Source organism: Salvelinus namaycush, chromosome 27 (genome assembly GCF_016432855.1).
Source record: "Salvelinus namaycush isolate Seneca chromosome 27, SaNama_1.0, whole genome shotgun sequence".
In the NCBI taxonomy this organism is placed as follows: domain Eukaryota; kingdom Metazoa; phylum Chordata; class Actinopteri; order Salmoniformes; family Salmonidae; genus Salvelinus; species Salvelinus namaycush.
The window spans coordinates 39,513,913-39,541,535 of NC_052333.1; the positions used below are offsets into that span (position 1 = coordinate 39,513,913).

The following is a 27,623-nucleotide window of genomic DNA, read 5'->3' on the forward strand; positions in this document are numbered from 1 at the left end:
CAACTGTAAGACTGTCAGATGACAGTCTTATAACATCATGTTATACAATACATTTATGTTTTGTTCGAAAATGTGCATATTTAGAGCTGCAAATCGTGGTTATACATTGTGAATACGTAGCAACAATTCACCAAAAATCTCTGGAGATATTTTGGACAGTCACCTAATCTAATCAAAGAACTCATCATAAACTTTACTAAAAAATACATGTTGTACAGCAAATGAAAGATACACTGGTTCTTAATGCAACCGCTGTGTTAGATTTAAAAAAATAACTTTACTACAACATACAAATGCATTATTGTGAGACAGCGCTCACCTATTCTCCGCCGAGTTGGAGTCAACATATTACACAGAAATACGAAATAACATCATAAATTGTCTTACTTTTGCTGAGCTTCCATCAGAATGTTGTGCAAGGAGTCCTATTTCCAGAATAAATCGTTGTTTGGTTTTAGAATGTCCATTTCTTCTGTCGAATTAGCAACCTTGGCTAGCATTGTGGCGCGAAAATGCCCATCATCTCTTGGCGCAAAGAACGGAAAATTCCAAAAGTCCCAATAAACGTTGCATAAACTGATCAAACTCGGTTGAAAAATCCTACTTTATGATGTTTTTCTCATATGTATCAAATCAAATCAGAGCCGGAGCAATTCGTCGTGTATACCGAACGCTTTTCAGAAGACAATGTTGAGGTCCCCCGCACGCTGTCGAAAACAAACAAAATACCGGACCTGTCACTCCAAAAGCTCTTATTCGGCCTCACATTAAGCTAGACACCCCATTCAACCTTCTACTGCCTGTTGACATCTAGGGGAAGGCGTATGAAGTGCATACATATCGATAAATAAAAGCCAGTTGAATAGGCAGGCCCTGAAACAGAGCCTCGTTTTCAGATTTTTCACTTCCTGTATGGAAGTTTGCTGCCAAATGAGTTCTGTTTTACTCACAGATATAATTAAAACAGTTTTAGAAACTTCTGAGTGTTTTCTATCCAATAGTAATAATAATATGCATATTGTATGATCTAGAACAGAGTACGAGGCCGTTTAATTTGGGCACGATTTCTTCCCAAGTGAAAACAGCGCCCCCCTATTCACAAGACGTTTTTAAGCATACTGTAGCTGCAACTTTGTAAACCTCCAATTGTCCTAATATTCCATACACTAAAATCTCCCCCATATCTAGGTCTGTTGTTACTAAGACAATCAGACCATCTCCCTGACTCATGATGCACCTTTGCGTCCTAAGGCAAACCCTTGGCTGCCAATTGGTGTTGGCTAGAGGGAAATTTGGGCAGTCCCATGATAACATAATTATCTATGAGGATACCGAAGCTGATGGCTGTGCCAGAGCCGACCGCAAGTCAACCCCGGGCACTCCCTTATGTGAAGGGAAACTCAAGTTCAACTCACAATCGATTCCGACACAGCCACACCACGACAGCCAAGAACACATGCAGTACTGACAATCCAGAGCGAGAAAAGGTAGCATAACTAGCTTATATAGAAATATATAATATACCTTTCTCTCGCTTAGAGAAGTGCTTCCATATGCCAATTACCGTTAACTTGAATCACTTTATCCCAGTGTTAACCAGCCCACACACACTAGAGACAACAACCCGGTTGACAATACCTAATCCATCCATTTGCCTGTGTGTATCAGAAGAATAATCATTCCTTACATTTTTTATGTTGAGATTAATTGTTTTTAAAATGTAAAAGGGTAATACCAATTATTTTATAATCATACAGGCCTATTCCAATAGAGAACCTAGGCAGGTTTGTAATTATATAATCCTTTATCCTAGCCATATAATACATCTATTCATATTTATTACGTTTTATCTTAAAAGCTAATCATTCCGATTCACATCGGCGAACAAGGGACGCACTATATAACAGTTTTTAAGTCATTGTATACCCGAGCTCTACAATTAGGATATACAGTTGAAGTCGGAAGTTTACATACACATAGGTTGGAGTCATTAAAACTCGTTTTTCAACCACTCCACAAATTTCTTGTTAGGACATCTACTTGGTGCATGACACAAGTAATTTTTCCAACAGTTGTTTACAGACAGATTATTGCACTTATAATTCACTGTATCACAATTCCGGTGGGTCAGAAGTTTACATACACTAAGTTGACTGTGCCTTTAAACAGCTTGGAAAATTCTAGAAAATTGTCATGGCTTTAGAAGCTTCTGATAAGCTAATTGACATCATTTGAGTCAATTGGAGGTGTACCTGTAGATGTATTTCAAGGCCTACCTTCAAACTCAGTGCCTATTTGCTTGACATCATGGGAAAATCAAAAATCAGCCAAGACCCCAGAAAAAAATTTGTAGACCTCCACAACTCTGGAAATTGCTCCCAAGGATGAACCAAATGCCTGAAGGTACCACGTTCATCTGTACAAACAATAGTATGGAAGTATAAACACCATGGGACCACGCAGCCGTCATACCGCTCAGGAAGTAGACGCGTTCTGTCTCCTAGAGATGAACGTACTTTGGTGCGAAAAGTGCAAATCAATTCCAGAACAACAGCAAAGGACCTTGTGAAGATGCTGGAGGAAACCGGTACCAAAGTATCTATATCCACAGTAAAACGAGTCCTATATCGACATAACCTGAAAGGCCGCTCAGCAAGGAAGAAGCCACTGCTCCTGAACCGCCATAAAAAAGCCAGACTACGGTTTGCAACTGCTCATGGGGACAAAGATCATACTTTTTGGAGAAATGTCCTCTGGTCTGATGAAACAAAAATAGAACTGTTTGGCCATAATGACCATCGTTATGTTTGGAGGGAAAAGGGGGAGGCTTGCAAGCCAAAAAACACCATCCTAACCGTGAAGCACGGGGGTGGCACCATCATGTTGTGGGGGTGCTTTGCTGTGGGATGGACTGGTGCACTTAGATGGCACACAAAATAGATGGCATCATAGGCAGGAAAATTATGTGGATATATTGAAGCAACATCTCAAGACATCAGTCAGGAAGTTAAAGCTTGGTCGCAAATGGGTCTTCCAAATGGACAATGACCCCAAGCATACTTCCAAAGTTGTGGCAAAATAGCTTAAGGACAACAAAGTCAAGGTATTGGAGTGGCCATCACAAAGCCCTAACCTCAATCCTATAGAAATTGCAGAACTGAAAAAGCATGTGCTAGCAAGGAGGCCTACACACCTGACTCAGTTACACGAGCTCTGTCAGGAGGAATGGGCCCAAATTCACCCAACTTATTGTGGGAAGCTTGTGGAAGGCTACCCAAAACGTTTGACCCAAGTTAAACAATTTATAGGCAATGCTACCAAATACTAATTGAGTGTATGTAAACTTCTGACCCACTGGGAATGTGATGAAAGAAATAAAAGCTGAAATAAATCATTCTCTCTACTATTATTCTGACATTTCACATTCTTAAAATAAAGTGGTGATCCTAACTGACCTAAGACAGGGAATTGTTACTAGGATTAAATGTCAGGAATTGTGAAAAACTGAGTTTAAATGTATTTGGCTGAGGTGTATGTAAACTTCCGACTTCAACTGTATCGTATTAAACAAACAAAAAACTACCTTGATATTTCCAATGTACAGTCTTCAAATTAAATACATAAAAAAATTATAAAGAAAGAAAAAGGTCACCCTCCAGGCTTCCTGCACCATGGTGGGCCAGCTACCAACCTCTGTCCACCACTGGGGGCTGGCCCCGCCAGCAGGGGGGCCTACACAACCTTTGCTTGTGGCTCAGGCAACCTCGGTTCACGACTGGGGCCTGATCTTGCCGGGTGGCCAGCTACCAAATCCAAGCGGGCTGTCATGTGCCTTTTACTGAGGAATGGCTTCCGCCTGGCCACTCTATCATAAAGGCCTGATTGGTGCTGCAGAGATGGTTGTTCTTCTGCAATGTTGTCCCATCTCCACAGAGGAACTCTGGAGCTCTGTCAGAGTGACCATTGGGTTCTTGGCCACTTCCCTGACCAAGGCCCTTCTCCCGCGATTGCTCAGTTTTGCAGGGCCCAAACTTCTTCCATTTAAGAATGATGGAGGCCACTGTGTTCTTGGGGACCTTCAATGCTGCAGATATTTTTGATACCCTTCCCCAGACCTGTGCCTCGACACATTTCTGTTTTGGAGCTCTACGGACAGTTCCTTCAACCTCATGGCTTGGTTTTTGCTCTGACATGCACTGTCAACTGTGGGTCCTTTTATATAGACAGGTGTGTGCCTTTCCAAATCATGTCCAATCAATTGAATTTACCACAGGTGGACACCTGAGCTCAATTTCGAGTCTCATAGCAAAGGGTCTGAATACTTATGTAAATAAGGTAAGTTTTATTTTTAATAAATTTGCAAAAAATGATTTAATATATTTTAGACTAAGGCTGTAATGTAACAAAATGTGGAAAAAGTCAAGGGTTCTGAATATTTTCCGAATACAATATGTAAATGTGATATTTCACTTCATAATTTTTTACAAATTTGCAAAAAAGTCTCTAAACCTTTTTGCTTTGTCATTATGGGATATTGTGTGTCAATTGATGAGGGGGGAAAAAGATGTAATCCATTTTAGAATAATGGTGTAACGTAACAAAATGTGGAAAACGTCCAGGTCTGATTACTTTCCGAGTGCACTGTAATCAAATCAAATTTGAGTGGTCACATACACGTGTTTAGCAGATGTTATTACGGATGTAGAGAAATGCTTGTCTTTCTTGCTCCGACAGCGCAGTAATATCTAACAAGTAATATCTAACAATTTCACAACATATACACACAAATCTAAGTAAAGGAATGGAATTAAGAATATATACATATATGGATGTTCTAGTGATGGCTATTGAACAGTCTGATGGCCTTGAGATAGAAGCTGTTTTTCAGTCTCTCGGGCCCAGCTTTGATGCACCTGTGCTGACCTCACCTTCTGGATGATAGTGGGGTGAACAGGCAGTGGCTCGGGTAGTGGTTGTCCTTGATTATCTTTTTAGTTTGTCAGTGATGTGTATGCTGAGGAACTTGAATCTTTCCACCTTCACCAACTACTGTCCCGTCGATGTGGATAGGGGGGTGCTCCCTCTGCTGTTTCCTGAAGTCCACGATCATCTCTTTTGTTATGTTGACGTTGAATGAGAGGTTATTTTCCTGGCACCACACTCCCAGAGCTCTCACCACCTCCCCATAGGCTGTCTCGCCATTGTTGGTAATCAAGCGTACTGTTGTGTCGTCTGCAAACTTGATGATTGAGTTGGAGGCGTGCGTGGCTTCGCAGTCATGGGTGAACAGGGAGTACAGGAGAGGGCTGAGCAAGCACCCTTGTGGGGCCACAGTGTTGAGGATAAGCGAAGTGGAGGTGTTGTTTCCTACCTTCACCACCTAGGGGTGGCCCGTCAGGAAGTACAGGACCCAGTTGCACAGGGCGGTGTTCAGACCCAGGGCATTGAGCTTAATGATGAGCTTGGAGGGTACTATGGTGTTGAATGCTGAGCTATAATCAATGAACAGCAATCTTACATAGGTATCCTCTTGTCCAGATGAGATAGGGCAGTGCGATGGCGATTGCATCGTCTGTGGAGCTATTGGGGCGGTAAGCAAAGAACTGTAACTCAGTAAAATCTTTGCGTTTTATATATTTGTTCAGTGTATATATATAGTATTTTGTAGACTATTGTACTATTCACAGTAAAGTCTGCAAAAACACTACAGTGAATACTAGTATTTACTGCAGTATACTGTAGAATTTAAAGGTAACTACTATAAATACTGTAGTAAAATAACTGCACTGCCCTACAAAGGCAAAGTGCAGAAACTACATAAAATATTTTACTTCAAAATCTGACTTCAAAGTGAGTCATTTTTGGTACTTCATGAATTATTCTGAAAATCTGGCTTGTTCTTGTGTCAGGAAACTAAATTCCACATTAATCAGATATTACACCCGGACCTTACAAAATATAAAATATTTTTGACCGAATTTGCAGATACTGCACTTTGCCTTATACACTATGGTAATTAATGAAGTGTTTTTGCAGATTGTAGTATACTGTAATATTTACTGTAGTATTTATTGCAATGTTTTTTGCGGACATTACTGTAGTATTTACTATATGTTTTTGTTTTACTATCTTTGACATAGAGGTGCAGGCTTTCTCCTTGAGAATACTATAGTATTCTACAGTATACTACAACATTCTATAGTAAGCACTACACATGATCAAGGGATACTACAGTGTGAAGTATAGTATACTACATAATTATGTAGTAAATAAGGTAGTATTCAATAGTAAACTGTAGTATTTTGTTCATGTGGGTGGTACAGGCCCCAGGCATCTGTGCCTCTAGACTTATAGGCGCCTCCCTTTTAACTTACAGCTCAGGACAGGTGGGTACATTTATCAGGCTGTAAATATAAAGTTAGATAAAAAGGACCTCACATTTACAAGTATAAGTGGATACATGTTCATCTATTTCCCAACATATATTTATTAAAACAAAGCTTGCCTATTATATTTTGAAGCCTGAGGTTGATGTTTTAAAGCTAAAGTTCAGTGTGTCTTGAAGCTAGATTGAACAATTACTAAGGGATTCAGAACAAACGTGGTTGGATGGGACTTTGTATTTCATGTGTTTATGTATATGGGATGTTCTTCCGTATCACATGCTTTTCGTGTTTGCCTGTGAGCAATGTGCATGTACGTGTGAGTTAATCACCATAATCAAACTAAAAGTGCTTCATTAACAGTAAAAGCTGTGACAACCAAGCACAAACTCCTGTTGACTGTCAGACAGCCAAGTCGTACACACAAACCCCCCCCCCTCGCGGAATTTGGACCGCTAAAACGAATCTCTGCCATGCAATGACTGTGCGAGAGCCAGAGAAGGAGTGTGTGGCGAAGGGAGAGAACATTGTGTCTCTGTGTTAGGGGCATGTGAGCAATGGGTGTGGTGGTGTGGCTATACACTCTCTCTCGCTCTCTTTCTCTCTAGCTCTCTGTCTCTCCATCTGTCTTTGTGCCTCTGACTGAGATAAGCCCTGGGGCTGTCGCTCCCTGTGATCTCAAACTCTCATAGTGCAGGGAGCTGGCTGATACAACCACAACTGATGGTTTAGTGTTTTTTTTTTACAAGCCCTGCCATTACACACAATACATTAGAGGGAGAAAATCATTAAGGTACACCCTATACAACTTAATCTAGCTTGCCAACTTCAATCTAGGACTCTTTTTCAACCACCACACAAATACTGTAAATACAGTACACTCAAAATGGTGCACAACGTGATACAAACATAACTATGCAAATACACATTACGTCGATGCATGTACTGTACTCTATCCTCACACATGCATGCAAATGGACACATTCCTATGTACATTTTACTGTAGTACATGCTGTTTCTCAGTAGTCGTCACACTGTATCGTGATAGCTAATATCCTTGTCCTTGGGCGGCGCCACATGCAGTGTTCCACCCTTATCAGGCATCTCCTATTACAGCTGGATCTTCTATTACGGCTCACATGGTGAGTCAGATGGACTCATCTCCTGTCTTCACTCTTATTCATCACCTCTTCTACCCTCTATGGATGGATGATGCCCCAGCCTATTCCACTTAAGGCAGAATGCTCCTGTGCAGACAAGCCACTGCTTGGCTGGCTCCCCTATTACAGTCAGAGGATCTGCAGTTATGGAGACACTCATTTGCAGGATGTGGTTTGAGAAGGACTGAGGGGGTGCAATGGCTCTCTTGATTGGAGCATAGTCCTTGTAACATCAAAATTGGGGGTTTGATTCCTGTACGCCTATGAGTGTTAACTGTAAATGCCTGCTATATGACTAGGCTATATTATTACATAGACAGGCAGGGTGTTTTAGGGTGAGTGACTCAGCGTGATCCCACTCTCCCTCTTTTTAAACAAACATGTCTGTTCTTTACCATAATTACATTATTGTAACTTTGATTTGCACTAAGACCGAGACTATTACAGTACTTAGTATCACTGCAATACGTCCTCGTGCTGTGTGTGTTGCAGTCAGTGTTTTGTTGTTGGTGTGTTGTTTGCTGGTATGTCCTCCTAACTGGTAACAGATTGTGGTATGCTGGGAAGGTGTTGTCAGAGCCTGACACTATCATTATGATTACTGTGCTGTAATCACAGCTGTTGCACTCACGCTAAACAATTAGGGATGTGTATGGGTGTATGTATAGTATATATTTTTTAGGAGGACATTTTTGTATATTGGAAAATAATGAGCTCAAAGATGTTGATAATGAAATCTGTCTCTGTTGTCTTGTGATTTTACCATTACAAATGTGATGACTGTCACATGAAAATGAATCCTACTTAACATGGTAATACAACTGAAAAAGGATGGAAAGGATAAAGACATTTATTTAAGGCACTTTATCGGACTCCAAAGCTATGTGCCTTTGGACGTGGTAGGAGAGTCACACCTGCCCTAAGACACTTATGAAAATGCTTTGTTGTGAGTAAAAGAAGCCTATTGAAAAATACCTTCTTTGTGTGTGAAAGAAGCCAATGGAAATGAGGGTAACCGAGACACATTTAGCTTGGCTGGATACAGATATCAAACGTATAATAGAGTCAATCCATTTTTCACAGCAACCCTTTTGATTTGAATGAAACTTTCCATACATATATGCCCATTGTAGTAGTGCCAAGAAAGTGACTTTTTGGACCTGAATGCCAATACATTTAAGAGATAACACCACTGTGTGTGGTGAGCTTTCTGGTGCCAAGAGCTGCTGAGGCATCACCCAAGTGTGTGGCATACTCTGTGAAGGATAAATCCAGTAGCTATAGGACTCAGGCTGGTTCCCAGAGTAGTCCTTTACATGATCATCACCAGACTCTTCATCAAGCATCTCCCTGACCACCTTCCTAGAATCAAGTCATGAACTGTCCCTCTCTTTGGAGGATGCATGCACTCAAAGGACTTGGCCTCTATTGGTTGACCTAACTATAGTTACTCATGATGATGTATTACTTGTTTGTATTTTGCTTTTGAAGCGCTTTGAGACTTATGAAAAACACTATAGACATTTAAGAAATGTATTAGTATTATTATCAAGGTGCTCAAAGTTGACCCATTTTGCATAGCCCAGCATACCATGAGACATCCATGTCTTTATCACTGGAAAAGATAAACAGTTGAGTTTGATATCAGTTAAAAGCTTACAAATAGGTCTTTCAAACTATTAAGTCATTTCTGGGAAAAAGTTTTGTATAAAAAATGTCCTTTTTACCTTTAAACATACAGTTGAAGACGGAAGTTTACATACACCTTAGCCAAATACATTTAAACTCAGTTTTTCACAATTCCTGACACTTAATCCTAGTAAAAATTCCCTGTCTTAGGTCAGTTAGGATCACCACTTTATTTTAAGAATGTGAAATGTCAGAATAATAGTAGAGAGAATGATTTACTCCAGCTTTTATTTCTTTCATCACATTCCCAGTGGGTCAGAAGTTTACATACACTCAATTAGTATTTGGTAGCATTGCCTTTAAATTGTTGAACTTGGGTCAAACGTTTCGGGTAGCCTTCCACAAGCTTCGCACAATAAGTTGGATGAATTTTGGCCCATTCCCATTCCTAACCCACAACATGATGGCTTCTTCCTTGCTGAGCGGCCTTTCAGGTTATGTTGATATTGGACTCGTTTTACTGTGGATATAGATACTTTTGTACCTGTTTCCTCCAGCATCTTCACAAGGTCCTTTGCTGTTGTTCTGGGATTGATTTGCACTTTTCGCACCAAAGTACGTTCATCTCTAGGAGACAGAACACGTCTCCTTCCTGAGCGGTATGATGACTGCGTGGTCCCATGGTGTTTATACTTGCATACTATTGTTTGTACAGATGAACGTGGTACCTTCAGTCGTTTGGAAATTGCTCCCAAGGATGAACCAGACTTGTGGAGGTCTACACATTTTTTCTGAGATCTTGGCTGATTTCTTTTGATTTTCCCATGATGTCAAGCAAAGAGGTACTGAGTTTGAAAGTAGGCCTTGAAAAACATCCGCAGGTACACCTCCAATTGACTCAAATGATGTCAACTAGCCTATCAGAAGCTTCTAAAGCCATGACATCATTTTCTGGAATTTTCCAAGCTGTTTAAAGGCACAGTCAACTTAGTGTATGTAAACTTCTGACCCACTGGAATTGTGATACAGTGAATTCATCTGTCTGTAAACAATTGTTGGAAAAATGACTTGTGTCATGCACAGAGTAGATGTCCTAACCGACTTGCCTAAACTATAGTTTGTTAACAAGAAATTTGTGGAGTGGTTGAAAAACGCGTTTTAATGACTCCAACCTAAGTGTATGTAAACTTCCGACTTCAACTGTAAATTATCTAAAAATACGTAAACTCACAATCTCATATGTTGTAGCTTACACCCTATTTACATCTAAGGTTTTTGTGTTGTGCCCACTATTGGATGAGACACTACATGCTCTTGAATACAGGATGGATGTCATGTTTGGGCTAATAAACTTTCAAATGGTACCTCAAAGATGGTTGGAGGTCCACACATCAGAGAATGTTGGCTTGAATGGGAATATGTTATTTTCAATTATACTGTCAATCATCCATAGGAAACCTAATGAAATCATAGAAATATAGAAAATAGAATATACATGACTGTTTAAGTTGACATTCGACAGTGGGTGGTACCGGCGGTCATCTTTGTGGTAGTAATTATAAGTTAAAATTTCAATTCAATAAAAATGTCAATGTTGAAGGGAAGGGATAAATCCATTCTTCTATGAATTCTATTTATATGATTGAAATGACACCAACCCTGTATTCAAGAGCATGTTGTGTCTCAACCTATGGGCACAAGACAAAAGCCTCAGATGAAATGGGGTCTAAGCGACAACATATGCAAATTTAAAAAAATCTGAGTTTAAGATAATTTACGTTAAAGGTTTACAAATTATTTTTATTTAAAAAATAATTAAAGCAATAATAAAATTGTTTTGATTTTAAATGATGTCAAACTCCACCATATATATTTTACAGTGAGGAATACATTGATGTCTCATGGTCTGGTGGGGTATGCACAATGGGTCAACTTTGAGCATCACAACCTCCTGAATGTTTTGGCATTCAGGTCCAAAAAGTCACTTTCTGACCGCTTCTTCTGTGAGCAAACATATGAAAAGTTTTGTTTTAAATCAAAAAAGTGAGTGAATTCAAATGGATTTACCCAATATTCATCCATAACCAGTTTTCTTAGGAATAAACCACATAACCTACTTCTCCAAAACTGAGTGAATCTAAATGTTATACACATACAAATACTTACGGTATTTGAAGAGTCGAGCCTGGTTTATCGATTAACCATTTAGCAGTGCCAAGTGCATTGTTGTCTGTTCAAAGAGCAGATGTGTGGAGGAAGGGAGCTTTTGTAAAACTCTGTTAGGAGCTGTGTCCACGCATGATCACAAGGAGATTTAGAATCCGTTTGTTCACACAGTGCATTCAGAAAGTATTCAGACCCCTTGACTTTTTCCACATTTTGTTACGATACAGCCATATTGCTCCAACACCATGCTTCACCGTAGGGATGGTGCCAGGTTTCCTCCATTCAGGCCAAAGAGTTCAATCTTGGTTTCATCAGACCAGAGAATCTGTTTTCTCATGGTCTGAGTTCTTTAGGTGCCTTTTGGCAAACTCCAAGTGGCTGTCATGTGCCTTTTACTGAGGAGTGGCTTCCGTCTGGCCAATCTACCATAAAGGCCTGATCGGTGGAGTGCTGCAGAGATGGTTGTCCTTCTGGAAGGTTCTCCCATCTCCACAGAGCAACTCTGGAGCTCTGTCAGAGTGACCATCATGTTCTTGGTCACCTCCCTGACCAAGGCTCTTCTCCCCCGATTGCTCAGTTTGGCAGGGTGGCCAGCTCTAGGATGAGTCTTCGTGGTTCCAAACTTCTTCCATTTAAGAATGATGGAGGCCAGTGTGTTCTTGGGGATCTTCAATGCTGCAGAATTGTTTTGGTACCCTTCCCCAAATCTGTGCCTCGACACAATCCTGACTTGGAGCTCTACGGATAATTCCTTCAACGTCATGGCTTGGTTTTGGCTATGACATGGACTGTCAACTGTGGGATCTTATATAGACAGGTGTGTGCCTTTCCAAATCAAGGTCCAATCAATTGAATCTACCACAGGTGGACTCCAATCAAGTTGTAGAAACATCTCAAGGATGATCAATGAAAACAGGATGCACCTGAGCTCAATTTCTAATCTCATAGCAAAGGGTCTGAATACTTATGTAAATAAGGTATTTCAGTTTTTTGTTTTTCATACATTTGCAAACATTTATAAAAACCTGTTTTCGCTTTGTCATTATGGGTTATTGTGTGTAGATTGATGAGAATTTGTATCTATTTAATCCATTTTAGATTAAGGCTTGAACGTTAAAAAAAAATTGGAAAAAGGGAATGGGTCTGAATACTTTCCGAATGCACTGTATATCAGTCATGGGAAAGCAGGACGGAGACAGGTGTATAGATTTAGAAATATTATGAGACATCTCCTTCGCATAGAGTTGATCAGGCTGTTGATTGTGGCCTGTGGAATGTTGTCCCACTTCTCTTCAGTGGCTGTGCGAAGTTGCTGGATAATGGCGAGAACTGGAACACGCGGTCGTACACACAGGCCATGGAAGAACTGGTACATTTTCAGCTTCCAGGAATTGTGTACAGATCCTTGCAACATGGGGCCGTGCATTATCATGCTGACACATGAGGTGATGACGGAAGATGAATGGCACGACAATGGGCCTCATGATCTCGTCACGGTATCTCTGTGCATTCAAATTGTGTTCGTTGTCCGTAGCTTATGCCTACCCATACCATTACCCCACCGCCACAATGGGGCCATCTGTTTACGATGTTGACATCAGCAAACCGCTCACCCACATGATGCCATCTGCCCGGTACAGTTGAAACCGGGATTAATCCGTGGAGAACAGGTGGATGGATTATTTTAGCAAAGGAGAAATGCTTACAAACAGGGATGTAAACACATTTGTGCACAAAATTTTAGGGGAATAAGCTTTTTGTGCGTTTGAAAAAGTTCTGTGATCTTTTATTTCAGCTCATTTCAACACTTTGTGTATGTATGTATGTATATATGTGTGTATTTACATGAATGTTTATTTATACATATACTGTATATATGTGTGGGTATTTGTATGTGTGTGTGTGTATATATAATATATTTAGCAAAAAAATATATGTGGGATTGGAATGATGCAGACATTGATGGAAGTAAAAGCTATCGCAATATAAAAATAAAATACTTTACATGTTGCGTTTATTATTTTTGTTCAGTGTACATAAAGCAAATGGGGTCTATATCAGTGGTTGTCAGTGCCTTTTAAAATGAGGTAGGCCTTTTTTTTCATGAGCATAGCCTTATTTCTATTACAGCATATTGGATGACTCTCAACAGCGATAGGTTTAGGCTACTACATGATACTCGAATTTCCCTTATACCCATCATGAGGTTGCTACAACCTAGCCTATGAATGAACGTTTACAATGTGGGTGCAAACAGGTTGAGAGACAAATTTGACGTGACAGACAGTGACATGCAGTACTGCCTTGCACACTCTTGCCTGCATCTAGCTGATAGTCATTAGTGTAGTCATTAGTCCAACAGTTGCAAACGAGAGTTTCTATTGGACAAATTCAGGTATGTTTATCCCCATTTTGTACCATTTGCTTCCGTTTAAGAAACTTTTTCAACAGAATCGGCAGAAAGAATACACCCCTTTATCACGCGTAAATTTCATTTTCAGTTCACAGTTCCTTTTCACAGCAGCCACGTTGTATTCCTTCTCGCATTCATGCGCTCTCCTCCTCTCACCTCTTCCCTTCACTTGTGGACTTCAATGCACAACACATCAGCTGTATGTGACCAGGTTAAATAACCTTTCCAAACCAAACAGCTACACACAGCCTAGATTGTCTCCATATTAGCTAAATTAACAGTCAGCATAGCTAATAGAACTAACACGTTAGTAAACCCACTACATTCATGCAGTAACGTAACTTTCTAAATGTTTTACAATTTACATTTTTATGAAATTCACTGATGAGAATGGTCCTCCCCTTCCTCCTCTGAAGAGCCACCACTGGTCTATACTGAGCTGGATGAAGGGAGAGCCGGTATAGAGGCAGTCGGACAAACACATTCAGGCTTGTAAGGGAACACATGCAGGCACGCACAAACACACACAAACACACCTCTTCACCTCTCTGTACACACACTGTACACACAAGTTCAGGAAGGCTCAGTATAAATAACAAACATGGATTAACTGCATTGAAACTCTCTGTAGACGCAGGATCAGATCAGACAGTGACATCTAGAGAAGCTGCCTTTACAATCATGTTAAGTAAAGCCTAAACCACCTCTCCGAAGACTATTCACTCTCTTAATTCATGTGGAACTGCCGTTATAGAGTGTTTTATTTTCCCATTCAGACTGATGCTAAAGCAGTTAACCTCCCTTATTAAAAAGGGGTTTTCCCCAAAGAGAATGTTTGTTTATTTTAGAGAAAATACCTTATGACAATTAAATTACACATGTTTAAGACCATAGAATGAAAAATTATTTCAAACGTTAGAAGTTAAGTGTTTAAAACATTTGATAAGGCTCCTTTTTTATTTAACCTTTATTTAACTAGGCAAGTCAGTTAAGAACAAATTCTTCTTTACAGTGATGGCCTACCCCGGTCAAACCAGGACGACGCTGGGCCAATTGTGCGCCGCCCTATGGGACTCCCAACCACAGCCAGATGTGATGCAGCCTGGATTTAAACCAGGGACTGCAGTGACACCTCTTGCACTGAGATGCAGTGCCTTAGACCGTTGCACCACTCGAGAGCCTGAAATTATCCCACTGGGCACAGACATCAGTTCAACATCTAGTTTTGGTTGAGTTTCCAACACGTGAATTCAACGAGAAATCAACAAAAAATGTCACCATGTCATTGGATTTAGGTTAAATGTTTGGGGGAAAAATACAAAATCCCCTTACGTTGATGACTTTTTGCAAATCCACGTTGATTCAACGTTATCAGATAGATTTTTTGGTTGAAATGACATGTTAACAACGTTGTGTCACGCCCTGATCTGTTTCACCTGTTCCTGTGATTGTCTCCACCCCCTCCAGGTGTCACTTATTTTCCTGTCTCTCTGTGCCAGTTCGTCTTGTATGTTTAGTCAAGTCAACCAGTGTTTTTCCCTTACTCCTTTTTGCTATTCTCCTTTTTCTAGTCCTCCTGGTTTTGACCCTTGCCTGTTTCTGGACTCTGTACCCGCCTGCCTGACCATTCTGCCTGCCTTGACCTGTCTGCCACTCTGTACCTCCTGGACTCTGATCTGGTTTTGACCTTTTTGCCTGTCCAGGACCATTCTCTTGCCTACCCCTTTGGATTATTAAACATTGTAAGACTCCAACCATCTGCCTCCTGTATCTGCATCTGGGTCTCACCTTGTGCCTTGATACGTTGATTCGACCAGTCTTTGGCCAGTGGGATGATTCCAGAATATACCATTGTTACTCAACCATTCTTTTTCAATAACTTAAGCATTGTCCATTTAATTGTAAATAATATAAGGAGGATCACCTGAGTTAATTCACACATTGTATGTCATAAATTAAGATTTACTAGAGTAACAGGTATTTTGACCACATTGAAATCTATGGCTTATTTATGATAAAGTACACATTTTCATATTCAGTCCATACAGTAGAGAACAAATAGCCTATTAACAGTATATATTGCTATGTTGTCAACATTTTGCTGGTATTGCCAAAGGGACAGGACACAACTGTGAAGTGACAGCCATCCTTAATGTGGAATGTGTTGCTATTTAAGAACCCACAGTACTTAGTTGGACTGGTTTGACTTTTCTAGTTAGTTACTGTAATTTTAGGTCAGATCCAGAGTTGGATTAGAAAAGCAGTGCGGTGGAAACAACAGGCAGTCAGTGTCTGCGTCCCAAATGGAACCAGCACCATTTCAACTTCAACATCATCCAATCACCGATTCTTAGTCTAATACAGTGACAACTAAAAGTCACCAAAAACAATTTAATCCAATCAACGAAAGTTAAATATGAAATGGTTTGCTACGGGCGTTAACAATGTCATAATCTTTTTGACAAGACAACATCAGACATATACATAAACAGAGGGGTGCTTATGTAACGGATGTGAAATGGCTAGCTAGTTAGCGGTGGTGCGCGCTAATAGCATTTCAATCGGTGACGTCACTTGCTCTGAGACCTTGAAGTAGTGGTTCCCCTTGTTCTGCAAGGGCCGCGGCTTTTGTGGAGCGATGGGTAACGATGCTTCGTGGGTGACTGCAGTTGATGTGTGCAGAGGGTCCCTGGTTCGCGCCCGGGGCGAGGGGACGGACTAAAGTTAAACTGTTACACTTAGTCCTCTTGCCTCTGATTTCAGATTGGGTGCAGGCTGCTCAGACTCACTCTACAAGCACAGAATCAGTCAACCCAGTCATCAGAACAGTTCATTGACAAGGTACATTGATCATTCTTTTTATTCTCACTATTACTAAATAATAATCAGGATTATATTGTATTGTATTCTTACTCTATTTCTCACAGTCACAGCCACAGTCAAACAGTGAATACCAGTCAACCAGTGAATACCAGACTAGCCAGAGGCTAAATCTGATCCCACCTTTGGGAAGAGAAAGTAGAGGTCCTTAAGGTGTGTATGAGCAAGTTTAAGCCTGTGTGCATTAGTGTGTATGTGATTTCAGAGCTTCCCTTGACTAACAGAATACCCCAGCTCTATTGTACAGGTGTACCTCAAGTCCCACAAACAAAGAAGGAGAACACCAGCAGAGTGTCAAGATGTTGACAGACGAGGTGTCTCAGATACAGGAGGTCAGTGAGTGCTGCCATCTTGATTTAGTTTTCTCTGCACCAGCAATATGGGAGAATGACTCAACATTACACAGTGGGTGGGGTTCTCTTGAAGGACAGGGAAATTAATGGGTGGGTTGGGTGTACAGAGGAAGGGTGTGTGTTGTTGATGTAAAGTCCTTCTAGTGTGTGTGTGTGTGTGTGTGTGTGTGTGTGTGTGTGTGCATGCTGGTGTAGTGGAAATAAAACATATAATGTGTGTTATGTGTTGTCTCTCTTTAGGTTCGGTACTGTCTGAAGACCTTGAGGGAACAGATGGCCACCAGACAGAATAACAAGGTACAATGCCTTCAGGAGGTATTCGTACCCCTTGATTATTCCACATTTTGTTGTGTTACAGCCTGGTTTCAAAATGACTTAAATATTTTTTTTAAGTCACCCATCTACACATAATACCTCATAATGGCAAAGTGAAAACATGTTTTTATAAAATGTTTGCAAATGTATTGAAAATTAAATACAGAATTATCTAATTTACATAAGTATTCACACCCCTGAGTCAATACATGTTAGAATCATCCTTGGCAGCGATTACAGCTGTGAGTCTTTCTGGGTAAGTCTCTAAGAGCTTTGCACACCTGGATTGTACAATATTTGTACATTATTCTTTAAAAAATGTATCAAGCTCTGTCAAGTTGGTTGTTGATCATTGCTAGACAGCCATTTACAAGTCTTTCCATAGATTTTCAAGACAATTTAATTCAAAACTGTAACTAGGACACTCAGGAACGTTCAGAGTTGTCTTGGTAAGCAACTCCAGTGTATATTTGGGTTTTAGGTTATTGTCCTGCTGAAAGGTGAATTCATCTCCCAGTTTCTGGTGGAAAGCAGACTGAACCAAATTTTCCTCTAGGATTTTGCTCCATTCCATTTATTTCGATTCTGAAAAACTCCCCAGTTCTTAACGATAACAAGAATACCCATAACGTGATGCAGTCACCACTATGCTTGAAAATATGGAGCGTGGTACTCAGTAATATGTTGTATTGGATTTGCCCCAAACATAACATTTTGCCAGATTTTTTGCAGGATTACTTTAGTGCTTTGTTGTAAACAACATGTTTTCAAATATTGTTTTCAAATATGTTTTCAAATATTTATATTATGTACAGGCTTCCTTCTTTTCACTCTGTCAGTTAGGTTAGTATTGTGGAGTAACTACAACGTTGTTGATCCATCATCAGTTTTCTCCTATCACAGCCATTGAACTCTGTAATTGTATTAAAGTCACCATTGACTTCATGGTGAAATCCCTGAGCGGTTTACTTCCTCTCATGCCACTGAATTAGGAAGTGTGCATGTATCTTTGTAGTGACTGGGTGTATTGACACACCATCCAAAGCATAATAACTTCACCATGCTCAAAGGGATATTCAATGTCTGCTTTTTATTTTATTTACCCATCTACCAATAGGTGCCGTTCTTTGCGAGGCATTGGAAAACCTACCTGGTCTTTGTGATTCAATCTGTGTTTGAAATGTACCGCTTGACTGAGGGACCTAAGAGATAATTGCATGCGTGGGGTACAGAGATGAGGTAGTTATTCAAAAATTATGTTAAACTCTATTATTGTCATGCCTGCTCCCGCTTCCCCTCTCTGGTGCTCGAAGGCGCCAGGCTGCCTTTTATTACGCACACCTGTCGCCATCATTACACGCATCAGCACTCATTGTTCTCACTTGGACTCCTTCACGTTGTTGATTGCCCCCTCTATATCTGTCTGTTCCTCCGTTTTGTTCCCCGTGTCAGCATTATTGTCGTAATGTCGTTTTGTTCCCCCCGTCCAGACGCTGTTCTTGTTTTGTTTGAAGTCCTTTTTCCATTAAATGTTCACTCCCTGTACTTGCTTCTCGTCTTCAGCGTCGGTCCTTACAGAATGCTGACAGCACTATTTGAAGCATCAGGGAGTTCTTGTTTTTGGTGGTGACGTCAGGTCCGGGTGCCGCCGCTGATGGAACTGGGGGTGCCTCAGCTGGCTATGCGGGCTTCCATGCCTTAGAGGTTTCCTTGCCTCGGTTGGCTCGGCAGGCTCCCATCCCACGTCATGCCTCAGCCGGCTCGTCAGGCTCCCACGCGTCAGTGGGATCGTCAGGCTTTCACGCCTCAGCCGGCTCGTCAGGCTCCCACGCCTCAGCCAATTCATCGGGCTTCTACGCCTCAACCGACTAGTCCAGCGCACATGCCTCGGCCGGCCCATCAGGCTCGCACAGGTGGGACGCCGGGTGGTGCCCCTAGAAGGGGGGGTACTGTCACACCTACTCCCGCTTCCCCTCTGGTGCTCGAGACTGGACTCCTTCACGTTGTTGATTACCCCCTCTATATCTGTCTGTTCCTCAGTTTTGTTCCCCGTGTCAGCATTATTGTCGTAATGACGTTTTGTTCCTCCGTCCAGACACTGTTCTTGTTTTGTTTGTTGTTTCCGTAAAATGTTCACTCCCTGTACTTGCTTCTCGTCTCCAAAGTCAATACTTACACTTATTGCACACAGAGTGAGTCCATGCAACTTATTATGTGACTTATTAAGCACATGTTTACTCCTGACCTTATTTAGGCTCAAGACAATTCATCTTTTCATGTTTTATTAATTTGAATACATTTCTAAAAACATAATTACACTTTGACATTATGAGGTATTGTGTGTAGGCCAGTGACACAACATCTCAATTGAATCAATTTTAAACTCAGGCTGTAACACACCAACATGTGGGAAAAATATATATAATTTCTGAAAGCACTTAACTCATTCTTATACTTTCTAATACTCAAATACAAACAAATAGATACAAATACTGATGAAATAACTCCACTAACCCCTGCTCTCTCCTTCAGCTTCCAGCCAATGGTTACAAAGTCAGTGTCACCCTGCCTACCAACCCAGCAATTGTCACCAATTGTAAAATTGTTGGGACTGAGTCAGAAACAAATGTAAGACCTTATTTGCATATCAACATTTACTCAAACTTTTGTTCTCTTAAATATTTTGTTTTGTTTGCATCAGTTCCACATTAGTGCTTTATAGAAAGAAAGTATTTAACTACTGTGGAGACGATTTGAATAGGAATTTGAACATGAACTGAAAATTACATTTATATTCAAACTATAAAATACTTTTAAAAACATTTTCACAAACCACATCCCTCTGTTTTTTTAAATGGCTGCTGGTCTCCATTTTAAAAGTATAGTGATATAGACCACACACAGAGATGTCACACACAATATATATATATATACACACACACACACACACACACACACACACGCTCTAACAACATATCCAATTTCAGTGCATCACAACATAGCATCCTGTAAAAGGACACCAGACAGCCATTACCTACAGTGGTGAGAGAACGTCTGTAAACCCTTTAGCATTTTACTGTATTTCTGCATAGATTTGACCTAGTCTAAATAATATATCAAGTTAACCTGATTTAAAAAATTACACAAAAAACAATTGTACTTTTTAATTGATCCAACATTTAACTTTTTTGTCTGACAAAGTATGTGAACCTCTAGATTAATGAGCTCAATTAAGTGTATTAAAGTAATCAAAAGTTTAGTATTTGGTCCTGTATTCCTTGCATTCAATGACTACATGAAGCTTGTATGCATTTGCATTTGGGGGTTACACTATGTTTTGCCCAATACCGGAACTGAATGGTGAATAATGTCTTGTGCCATTTTGGAGTCACTTTTATTGTAAGACAGCATGTTAACATGTTTTGTTGTAGTAGTGTTCAGAAACATCTTCTATTCTTACTTACAATAAAACTGACTCCAAAATGCCACAAGACACTATTCACCATTCAGGTCAGGTTGGGAAAAACATAACCCAAAACACACACAAAAAAACTGCAAATGCATACAACGAGTTTGTAAAGTTACAAGCTTGATGTAGTCATTGCATGCAAGGAATATGGGACCAAATACAAAAATGTTGATTACTTTATTGAGCTCATTAATCTAGAGGTTCACATACTTTTTCCAACAAAGAAATTGAATGATGGATCAATTTGCTCAATAAAGAAATATAAAAGTAATTTAATCAGGTTCACTTTATCTTAGCAGCTCTTAACCAACTATGCTATTTTGTTAGTTTTTTCGCATTGTTCGTAACTTGTTTTGCACATAATGTTGCTGCTACCATCTCTTATGACTGAAAAGAGCTTCTGGACATCAGAACTCTGATTACTAACCTCAGATTAGACGAAGAGTTTTTCTTCAATGAGTCGGATGGGAGGGAGATACTACAGACATCCGACCAGGCCCAGATCCCCGTCATTCTCTGGAAAAGGAAACAGAGATTTTGCAGAAAAAGATCAGAGTGCCTTGTGAGGATCAGGCGACAAGTGACTAATCTGCCTTTGCCCTCCGTCCTGCTAGCTAGCGTTTAATCGCTGGAAAATAAATGGGACGAACTGAAAGCACGTATATCCTACCAACGGGACATTAAAAACTGTAATATCTTATGTTTCACCGAGTCGTGGCTGAACTACAACATTAAGAACATACAGCTGGCGGGTTATACACTCTATCGGCAGGATAGAACAGCAGCCTATGGTAAGATATGTGGCAGGGGCATATGCATATATGTAAACAATAGCTGGTGCACGACATCTAAGGAAGTCTCAAGGTTTTGCTCGCCTGAGGTAGAGTATCTCATGATAAGCTGTAGACCACACTATCTACCTAAAGAGTTTTCATCTGTATTTTTTGTAGCTATCGACATACCACCACAGACCGATACTGGCACTAAAACCGCACTCAATGAGCTGTATATACCGCCATATGCAAACAGAAAAACATTAATCCAAAGGCGGCGCTCCTAGTGGCCAGGGACTTTAATGCAGTGAAACTTAAATTAGTTTTACCTCATTTCTATCAGCATGTTAAATGTGGAACCAGAGGGAAAACAATTCTAGACCACCTTTACTCCACACACAGAGACGCGTACAAAATCCTCCTGATTCCTGCTTACAAGCAATAATTAAAGCAAGAAGCACCAGTGACTTGGCCTATAACAAAGTGGTCAGATGAAGCAGATGCAAAACTACAGGACTGTTTTGCTTGCACAGACTGGAATATGTTCCGGGATTCTTCCGATAGCATTGAGGAATACACCACATCAGTCACTGGCTTTATCAATAAGTGCATCGAGGATGTCGTCCCAACAGTGACTGTACGTACATACCCCAACCAGAAGCCATGGATTACAGGCAACATTCGCACTGAGCTAAAGGGTAGAGCTGCCGCTTTCAAAGAATGGGACTCTAACCCGGAAGCTTATAAGAAATCCCGCTACGCCCTCCGACAAACCATCAAACAGGCAAAGCGTCAATACAGGACTAAGATCGAATCATACTACACCGGCTCCGACGCTCTTTCGAATGTGGCAAGGCTAGCAAACTACTCCAACGCCATCATTAAGTTTGCTGATGACACAACAGATGACAACGACGAGACAGCCTATAGGGAGGAGGTCAGAGACCTGACCATGTGGTGCAAGGACAACAACCTCTCCCTCAATGTGATCAAGACAAAGGAGATGATTGTGGACTACATGAAAAGAAGGACCAAGCACGCCCCCATTCTTCTCGACGGGGCTGTAGTGGAGCAGGTTGAGAGCTTCAAGTTCCTTGGCGTCCACATCACCAACAAGCTAACATGGTCCAAGCACACCAAGACAGTCGTGAAGAGGGCACGACAAAACCTATTGCCCCTCAGGAGATTTGGCATGGGTCATTAGATCCTCAAAAGGTTTTACAGCTGCACCATCGAGAGAATCCTGACGGGTTGCATCACTGCCTGGTATGGCAACTGCTCGGCCTCCGACCGCAAGATACTACAGAGGGTAGTGCGTACAGCCCAGTACATCACTGGGGCCAGGCTTCCTGCCATCCAGGACCTCTATATCAGGCGGTGTCAGAGGAAGGCCCTAAAAATTGTCAAGCCATAAGACAGCTAATCAAATGGCTACCCAGACGATTTGCATTGATTTATTATTAGGACATAGATAAAGAGCTGATCACATTTTATGTCAAATCTATGCAGAAATACAGAAAATGCTGAAGAGTTCACTAAGTTTCTCTCAGCACTAGTAGGAATAACAATACATTCTAAGGGAATGTACTGTATGTCTGGACAGTGACTGTATTCTATGACCTGTCCTTTGGTTAGAGTCTTGTTACGACGCCTTCCGTTCAAATCAAATCACATTTTATTGGTCACATACACGTGATTAGCAGATGTTATTGCTAGTGTAGCGAAATGCTTGTGCTTCTAGCTCCGACAGTGCAGTAATATCTGACAAGTAATATCTAACAAATTACACAACATATACCCAATACACACAAATCTAAGTAGGAATTAATTAAGACTAGATACATAAGGCGAGCGATGTCAGAGCGGAACGGACTAAGATACAGTAGAATAGTATAGAATACAGTATATACATATGAGATGACTAATGCCTGTAGGCAGCAGCCTCTAATGTGCTAGTGATGGCTGTTTAACAGTCTGATGGCCTTGAGATCGAAGCTGTTTTTCAGTCTCTCGGTCCCAGCTTTGATGCACCTGTGCTGACCTCGCCTTCTGGATGATAGTGGGGTGAACAGGCAGTGGCCTTCATGATCTTTTTGGCCTTTTTAGCCATTCTAAACTGTGTTAATGTTAGGGAACACAATACATGGTGTGGTATTTTATTGGGAAAACCAGTGTGTTTAGCTGGCAGACACCTGACATTTACCTGACACACCAACCCTTTTAGGTGGCCTTTTACCTCAGGCAAATACGGAAATGGTATGCAAATGGCATGTCAGCACCTAGCACTCTGTATGTTTGTGTTTACTCTGTGTTCAAGTTCATTGACCTTGTACTTAGCCTAATCTATGTCTCTCTTAAAGGTCAGGGAGAATTCAGAGGACAGTGCAAAGATAAGGGACGTGAGCAAGCGCCTGTATGCCCAGCTGAAGGAGTCAGAGAAGAGACACCAGGAGGAGAGAGACAGAATGCAGGTCAGTGTATGGATAGATTCTCTCTCAAAAGTTTGGACACACCTACTCATTTTAAGGTTTTTCTTTATTTGTACTATTTTCTACAATATAGAATAATAGTGAAGACATCAAAACTATGTCTTAAATAACACATGTGGAATAATTTAGTAACCGGCAAAAAAGTGTTGAACAACAATATTTTATATTTGAGATTCTTCTCTGAACCAGCTTCATGAGGTTCAGAGCCAGCTTCACCTGTAATGTATTTCAATTAACAGGTGTGCCTTGTTAAAAGTTAATTTATAGAATTTCTTTAATTCTTAATGTGTTTGAGCCAATCAGTTGTGTTGTGACAAGGTAGGGTTGGTATACAGAAGATAGCCCTATTTGGCAAAAAAACAAGTGCATATTATGGCAAGAACAGCTCAAATAAGCAAAGAGAAATGACAGTCCATCGTTACTTTAAAACATGTCAGTCAATTCGGAAAATTTCCAGAACTTTGAATGTTTCTTCAAGTGCAGTTGCAAAAACCATCAAACGCTATGATGAAACTGGCTCTTATGAGGACCGCTACAGGAAAGGAAGACCCAGAGTTACCTCTGCTGCAGAGGATAAGTTCATTAGTTACCAGCCTCAGAATTTGCAGCACAAATAAATGCTTCACAGAGTTCTAGTAACAGACACATCTCAACATCAACTGTTCAGAGGAGACTGCGTGAATCAGGCCATCATGGTCGAATTGCTGCGAAGAAACCTCTACTAAAGGACACAAATTAGAAGAAGAGACTTGCTTGGGCCATGAAACACGAGCAATGGACATTAGACCGGTGGAAATCTGTCCTTTGGTCTGATGAGTCCAAATTTGAGCTTTTTGGTTCCAACTGCCATGTCTTTGTGCGGCGCAGAGTAGGTGAACGGATGATCTCCGCATGTGTGGTTCCCACCGTGAAGCATGGAGGAGGAGGTGTGATGGTGTGGGGGTGCTTGCTGGTGACACTGTCTGTGCTTTATTTAGAATTCAAGGCATATTTAACCAGCATGGCTACCACAGCAGCGATACACCACCCCATCTGGTTTGCGCTTAGTGGGACTATCATTTGTTTTTCAACAGGACAATGAACCAACACATCTCCAAGCTGTGTAAGGGCTATTTAACCAAGAAGGAGAGTGATGGAGTGCTGCATCAGATGACCTGGCCTCCACAATCACACGACCTCAACCCAATTGAGATGGTTTGGCATGAGTTGGACCGCAGAGTAAAGGAAAAGCAGCCAACAAGTGCTCAGCATATGTGGGAACTCCTTCAAGACTGTTGGAAAAACATTCTAGGTGAGGCTGGTTGAAAGAATGCCAAGAGTGTGCAAAGCTGTCATCAAGGCAAAGGGTGGCTACTTTGAATAATCTAAAATGTAAAATATATTTTGATTTGTTTAACACTTTTTTGGTTACAACTTGATGCCATATGTGTTATTTCATAGTTTTGATGTCTTCACTATTATTATACAATGTAGAAAATAGTAAAAAATAAAGAAAAACCCTTGAATGAGTAGGTGTGTCCAAACCTTTGACTGGTACTGTAGATTGACTGGTACTATTGATAAGAATGACCTAGAAGTATTACTGTTGACCACTAAAGACTGAGGGCTCAGTTATTCATCTTTGATATTAGTATTGGTATTTGCATTTAAGCCATGCCAGTCCACAATTGAATATCCACTGATCATGTAACACATTTTAACTATTTCCTGACCATTACTGTAACTAGATTTAATTGGGAACTTTACTTATCTGGCTCCCCCTGCAGGCTGAAAGCGATGAGTTCAGCCGGCGCCTGGACGAGCAGTCGAAGCACCTGCAGTGGGTGGAGAGGGAGGTGGGGGAGCGAGGTCAGAAGGTGGAGGAGTTGCAGAGGCTGCTGGGGGGCATGGAGCTGGAGGGTGCTGTCCTGAGGGGCAAAATAGCCACCAGTGAGGCTGAACTGCTGCAGCTGAGAGCAGCCCAGGGGGGGGTGCAGGAGAAAAAGCAGAGGTGAAGAGGCTCTGTCACCATAACGACTACAAATCAGTCATAAAACTGAAACGTAGATTGTCTGCACATAGTATCACATATACAACTCCTACACTACTCTACATGAGTTGTATATGAGATACAGTCCTCAGCTGCAGACATTGCTACTGTATAGACTACATCATTAATGAATTGCCATATTTATCCAAGATACTTAAAAGGATACTGTATACTCCCTTTAAACTCTGGACCCATAAATATGGCAAGTTTATATATAGTGCAAATATTATGGTAATTATGCTTATGTAACCAGTGGGTTGTGGTGTGTGTTGTCAGAACTGAGGAGCTGGAGAAGGAGCTGGCTGTCCTGAAGGAGAAAATCCATCACCTGGACGACATGCTGAAGAGCCAGCAGAGGAAGGTCCGCCACATGATCGAACAGGTGAGAACACACACATATGGATGCATGGACGCACGTACACACATGCGGCAGATACACACAGATGGATGTGCACAGAGCGTACATGCACATACAAGCACATACACACACACACACACACAAACCCTGCATGCGTAGCAGCCATCAATGGGAAAATGATATTGAACAGGAGGGAATAGAGGGTTCCTAATTGCTTTGGTGTGTAAAGGCAATAGGGGAGTAACCGTAAGCAAAGCTATACTGTTTGCTGAAACAGAACACTCATCATGAATAAGTGATGGAGCATCCTCTTCTGTGGAAGTTAGAGTGAAGGTTGGTTTTCCTCTGTAGTATCTAAGTGTATTTGTTTTGTGTGTGTTACAGCTGCAGAACTCACGGACAGTAATACAGGAGAGAGAGAGAGTGATCAGGGATCTAGAGGAGAAGGTGGCTTTTCTGGAAGCTGAGGTCAGTACTCATACAACTATTTGTGTTGTGGTGTGTGTTTGAGGGATAGGATGTGTTAGGTCCCGCTCTGTCTGAATGACCTTTGACCCCTCTCCTCTCCAGAACACAGAGATGCGTGACCAGATAGAGTACTTCCAGGAGGGTCAGAAGCCTGCTTCTCCGCCCACCAAAGAATGCAAACCCAATCCCCAGATTATCTACAGGTGACAACAACACCTTCCTGTCTCTTATCTCTATAGGGTCGGTTTCCCAGACACAGATTAAACCTATTCCAGGACTAAAAAGCTATTGTAATGGAGATTTTTCATTGAGTCAAAAAATATATATATATATATTTACACAAAAATCAATTCAGTCAATGTGTGGCTATCTTCATGAACAACACAGCAGCAACACAGTATAATGTTCCAGGATAGAAATGAGGGCCAAGGAAGTTGGTATATTTCTGTTCTTTTGCCCACCTTCATCAATGCACGGAAATAAGTCACTGCCTTTAATCGGAGTCATCGATGTCATGTCCTGAGCAGAGGGAGATAAAGATCAAGAGAGATGGATAGAGGAAGTGATCAAATGAGAGAGACAGCTGGTTGGTGTGTGTGTGTATCTACAGTTGAAGTCGGAAGTTTACATACACTTAGGTTGGAGTCATTAAAACTCGTTTTTCAACCACTCCACAAATTTCTTGTTAATTAACAAATTATAGTTTTGGCAAGTCGGTTAGGACACAAGTCGGTTAGG

The 27,623-nt window shown here is 41.0% G+C and overlaps 1 protein-coding gene across 1 annotated transcript; it reads left to right on the forward strand.

The window, feature by feature from the left end:
- The first annotated feature begins 16,930 nt into the window (after positions 1 to 16,930).
- On the forward strand, positions 16,931 to 27,092 carry LOC120022417 (tuftelin-like). Its single transcript, XM_038966302.1, has 7 exons — positions 16,931 to 16,963; positions 17,225 to 17,281; positions 23,902 to 24,012; positions 25,797 to 26,020; positions 26,336 to 26,441; positions 26,802 to 26,885; positions 26,988 to 27,092. Exons 1-7 carry the CDS (start codon positions 16,931 to 16,933, stop codon positions 27,090 to 27,092), a joined length of 720 nt encoding a protein of 239 aa, XP_038822230.1.
- The last annotated feature ends 531 nt before the right edge of the window (positions 27,093 to 27,623 follow it).

Excerpts from the sequence above, each read along its gene's own strand:
- LOC120022417 (XM_038966302.1), top strand. The coding sequence starts at position 16,931 with ATGTTGACAGACGAGGTGTCTCAGATACAGGAG. Across the intron at positions 16,964-17,224 it reads AGGTGTCTCAGATACAGGAG|GTTCGGTACTGTCTGAAGAC; the intron begins GTCAGTGAGTGC and ends GTCTCTCTTTAG. Across the intron at positions 26,886-26,987 it reads TGGCTTTTCTGGAAGCTGAG|AACACAGAGATGCGTGACCA; the intron begins GTCAGTACTCAT and ends TCTCCTCTCCAG.